The following is a 5217-nucleotide window of genomic DNA, read 5'->3' as shown; positions in this document are numbered from 1 at the left end:
GGCATGCCTTGAAAATGACTAATGCTCCACTACTGTAAAAGCTGTTATCCACGACGTGCGTTCAACAACGGTTAATTAAAAAATGTCGTTGTTAAACGTGTAATGGCATTATTGTAAATATGGTTATCATTTTAAAGTCGGTTTTTTAAAACCGTTTTTGAATAATGTAAAACAAAAGCGGTTTTTATGAAACTGTCTTTGTTTGAGGAAAAATTTGAATTTTTTAAAAAATTTCAAAGCCTCATTTCGCGTGTTTTGCTGTTCTCAATGCACCGCGCTCTCTCTCTTCAGCACGCGCACTATGAATGTGAGCAGTCTGTCCGTCTCTTCAGCACCGCTCTCTCTCTCTCTATTCCCAAACCTTATCTCTTCATTTCTCATTAACCCCACCAAATTATCATCCTGAAAGGGTAAAAAGCCTGCGAGGAGAACGTAGAGGATTACACCACATGACCATATGTCAGCCTTGGCACCGTCATAGCCTTTTTTCGCTATCACTTCAGGTGACGCAGGCATGCCGCACGTGGTGTGTAACAGCCCGTCCTCCTTGAGGTGTTCGGAGAAAGCGGTGAGTCCGAAGTCGGAGACTTTGAGGTTGTCGTGTTCGTCCAGGAGGAGGTTTTCCGGCTTGAGGTCGCGGTGGTAGACGCCGCGACTGTGGCAGAAGTCGACGGCGGAGATTAACGGCTGGAAGTAGAGTCTTGCCACGTCCTCCTTTAAGCGGCCTTTAGAGACCTTGTTGAAGAGCTCTCCGCCGCGGACGAGTTCCATGGCAATATAGATCTTGGACTTGCTGGCCATGACTTCGTGGAGTTCGACGATGTTTTGGTGCTTCACCATCTTCATCACCGAGATCTCCTTCTTCACCTGCTCCATCATTCCGACCTTTATCACCTTTTCTTTTCCCACCACCTTCATGGCCACGTGTTGCCCTGTTTTCATTAGATATTCACATTATCTAACTTTGCTTTATAATCTCTTGTTACTGCAGATGATTCCTGTAGCTGCTAATGATGTTGCATTCTCCACTCATTCAGTCATAGTACATCTAATTATATTGTCCCAAATTGCAATGTTTGAAGTAAGTGTTACCCACTCATCCACCGATTTCATTTGTCTGTATATGTGCACACAATAAAAAGGTGAAGAGACCATTTTAAACTACAACTTCAATTTGTAAGCATGAAGCAGGAAATGGAGAAGAGAAAGCAAGGGAAAAGTGAAGGAAATGAAAAACAAAAATGGGTGCATGATGCATCTCTGGATTATAAGGGCAGAGTTCCCATCCGTGCTTCCACCGGTACACGGCTTCACCTTTTGTCATTGGTAAAATACTTATTTATGTATTTTTTTATCAAAAAATATTAATTTATTAATTTTTGTAGAAATATCAATCGGGAGAGATTCAAATTCGTAAACTCTCTTCTCTCTTCTTTCTTTCTCCTTCTGTAACCATCATATCAATCTAATATCTCCGTTATATATATATGTGTGTTTAATTTGAGCATAACTTGGTGATTCTATTTCAATTTGGAACATCAATTGAATTTAGTGAGAGGATAACCCACTTTGGGATATCCAGTAATCTTATAATGTATCCGACTAGAGTGATGCATGAAGACCTAAAAACAAAAACCAATAATGTAAACTGCTGGAAAGGAGCGACAACCTTGTTGCCTCTAATTGGGGGATTTGTTGGTGATGCCTACACAGGTCAATTTCATATTGTCCTCTTTTCTTCCCTATTCATCTTACTTTTTGTCAATGTTACATATGTGGTTTTACATGCAACTTCATAACGAGTGCTTTTACACTTCATATATACTGCATATCTTTGACATATCTCAGGCCACATAACAAATTTCAATTTCTTTGTTTATAAAAATTAAATGCAAGCTCTTGATATACAGTGGCGGATCAACTTGACCAAAAAATGTTTAAGGGACCCAATTATAATTATGATTATATCATATAAATTAAATGTGATTGTTTTTATAATATAATTTATTGTGGATGATGTTAAGTATTAAATTATATTATTCAAGTATTAACGATTTTTTAATCATTTGTCTTTTATGGTATGAAAATATTTGTTTTTCTGCTATATTAATGACACTCAGTTTTTTTTACGATTATTATACCTTTATTTGCTATTGAAAAAAAAAATATAAAAATACTTCTTTTTTAAAAAAAAAATGTAATATAAATCAATAATTTGAATGAGGATACATGAAATAATTAATTTTTTCTACGGATTTTTAAATAAATATAAGAAAATAAACATTTCTTTTCCAAATTGATAACACAATTTGTAGAAATTTTTTGTAAAGAAAATTCGAAAGATCTCAAAATTCATGAAAACATTATCATAAAAAGTCCACAAAGAAAATTCAAGTCATTGTTTTTCGTTAGCAATAAAATAATATAAAAGACATTGTAATAAATAATGATGAATTTAAAAAATAAAAAAAAAATAGTTTTGGAGCAGATCAATTTGATGATGACCACTTTGAAGAAATAAAGATGTCTTTCTTCAACTAGTGGACCTTTACACTCAGCGTTGCATGGCTGCTAGCGACAACAGTGGTTGTTTATGCTGAGGACTTCGTTAGCTGGGGAGTTGCTTGTCTTATCCTCACTATTTTTATGGCTCTAAATATCATTGCTTTCTATCTGGGTAAACCTTTTTACAGGTACAGGAGACTACAAGGAAACCCTTTTATGCCAATTCTACAAGTCCTAATTGCAGCCATAAGAAAAAGGAATTTGCTTTGTCCTTCAAATCCTGCTTCAATGTCAGAGAATTTCCAAGGAAGGCTTCTAAGCCATACTAGTAGGCTCAGGTACATTACTTTTTTAGATATACATGCATAGAGTATGTTGTTATAATTCTGAATTATATTGTTAATTTAGCGAGTTCGAACAAAGATTACTTTCATTAAAAAATATGTGATCTGGATTAAAAAAATAGTTTGGTTTTTTAGAAGAAAATATATTGGTTTTTGTAAATTTTCAAAATCCAATTTTAGTTCTTCTAACATTTTTTTCTTTGAATTTTCATCTCTTTGATTTACAATATTTAAAGTGTGCCAAAAAGGAGACAGGAATATTTTTTTTATATATAGGAATATGAAATATAGTTAGTTTTTAGACTTATAGATTAAAAAGTAATACCTAAGTAAAACTGTTGGCATGACAAAAGAATGTAAATTAAGTTATTATTGTGGTAGTATATAATATTTTGTGTTTAAAATAGTTGAAGAAAGTTAACTTTAATTAATTCAATTAATGAATAGGTTTCTTGACAATGCTGCAATAGTTGAAGAAAATAATATTGAGCAGAAAGATAGTCAATGGCGATCAGCAACAGTGACAAAAAGATAGTCAATGGCGATCAGCAACAGAAAGATAGTTTAATTAACGATTTATAAATACTTACTTCCTACCCAATATAATTTTCGACAGGTTAAAATATGTAGAGGATAGTGGTGCTGGTGCATACTGCAGTGACGTGTTTACAAAAATACAGGTACTTACATACAGATGAAACATTATTGTATAATGGAGTGATCATGCATCATCAATTGTGGAAATATATATATTATCATCAACAAGCAATTATATGAGTTGCAGCTTGGATGCTTGCAACATCAATTTTGGTTACGTAAGTGTGGAACAAAAAGAAGAGAACATGGTTATAATTAAGCACATCTCCTAATCATGGAACTCTTGCAGGCAAATTAATCAATATGCTACTTGCATCCTTGATATATATATATAGCCAATGGCAATATATAAGTCCTCAAATAAACAGTAGAACTGAAGATGTATGTGATCACTAAACTTATTGTTCGGTTGGTCCAAAGCTCTTCCAAATGGTAACTAAACTTATCAAAGCTTAAGATTATGTTTTTTGACAATCATGCATGTACGAGTTCAAGTTTATGTAACCCTTTTATTTTTGTTTTGGCTTTGCTGATTTGCAGTAAGAAGGCGATCAAACGAGCCTCGTGCCGGCTCAGGCTACTCAAGAACAAGAGGCAGGCAATAGCAAGGCAACTGAGAAAGGACTTGGCTAAGCTAATACAAAGTGGCCATGAAGAAACTGCATTTAACCGGATTTGTTTGTTAATGCCACATACTCATTTGTTAACCACTGCTTGCATGACTATATTCTTTGAAACTGATTAATTTGTCGTTATCAATTAGTTTAAGAGCTTATAGAAATTAGTTGGGCATATAATATGTCATTTTGTTTTTCATATTGCTGCCTAACCCTGCTTTGTTATTACCGCACCACTACTATATTAAATTTGAAATGACTTCCAAGTTTGATAAAGACTTAGGAAACCATACCCTGATTGCCTCGAATGTGTAGAATGTCTAGCATTCTACATCGGTTATTAGAACGACCGATGTTGAATGCTTCATCGTGGGATAGGAATTTACGACGGTTCAATATACATCCGATGTAGAATGTCAGATTTCTACATCGATCACTCAACCGTCGTTGTGTTTCAACGACACCGTGTTACAACGACGCGTGATAACCGATGTAGAAAGGCGTCGATAACCGATGTAAAAAGTTTATTTTCTAGTAGTGCTCGTAACTATTAAAAAAAATTATAAATAAGAGAAAATAACATGTAATGAAGGTCTCCAACCAAATTAATCAAATTTATTTTTCCCTCTCATTTATCTTTTATCTATCGATTTATTTACAATTTTCTTTAACATTTTGCTTTACCACTTTATTTCAGCCATTTACAACTTTCCTTACCCCAATTTCCATAGGAATAACACTATATAGAAACTTCAATTCAATCAATGCCATAAACTCTTTGGAGTGGACTAGAAACTCATTTGAGGAATATAATCCCTTCTGAAGTTAGTAGCCTAAAAGGACATCATCTCGTTTGTAATTATCGAACACAACAACTGATCAGTCGCAAGTTTCATAGCAACATCTACAAAGGCTTGAGAAGAATACTAATGTGAAAGCTCGTGGAGACTTGAAGAAAAGGAATAACCATGTAGTTGATGTGTTTAGTTGCTTATTTGTTTGCATTGAAGTTTACTACTTAATATTTGGTTTTTGTTTTAAAGAAACTTAATCTAACTAAGATTATTGTATGAATTAGTGACTTAAATATGTTTTAGTCTCTTAAATTTGAGGTATTTTTTATTTTGATCTTCTAATTAAAAAATTGTTCTTTT

The 5217-nt window shown here is 33.7% G+C and overlaps 1 protein-coding gene across 1 annotated transcript; it reads right to left on the bottom strand.

The window, feature by feature from the left end:
* Nucleotides 1-264: 264 nt before the first annotated feature.
* LOC114376162 (CBL-interacting serine/threonine-protein kinase 6-like) lies at nucleotides 265-918 on the bottom strand. Its single transcript, XM_028334132.1, has one exon. It carries the CDS (start codon nucleotides 916-918, stop codon nucleotides 265-267), a length of 654 nt encoding a protein of 217 aa, XP_028189933.1.
* Nucleotides 919-5217: the final 4299 nt, after the last annotated feature.

Source organism: Glycine soja, chromosome 2 (assembly GCF_004193775.1).
Source record: "Glycine soja cultivar W05 chromosome 2, ASM419377v2, whole genome shotgun sequence".
NCBI classification, from domain to species: domain Eukaryota; kingdom Viridiplantae; phylum Streptophyta; class Magnoliopsida; order Fabales; family Fabaceae; genus Glycine; species Glycine soja.
This window is presented reverse-complemented; position numbering and strand designations above follow the sequence as displayed.

What these genes read in the sequence shown, in the direction of transcription:
- LOC114376162 (XM_028334132.1), bottom strand. Translation starts at nt 918, where the DNA reads ATGAAGGTGGTGGGAAAAGAAAAGGTGATAAAGGTCGGAATGATGGAG.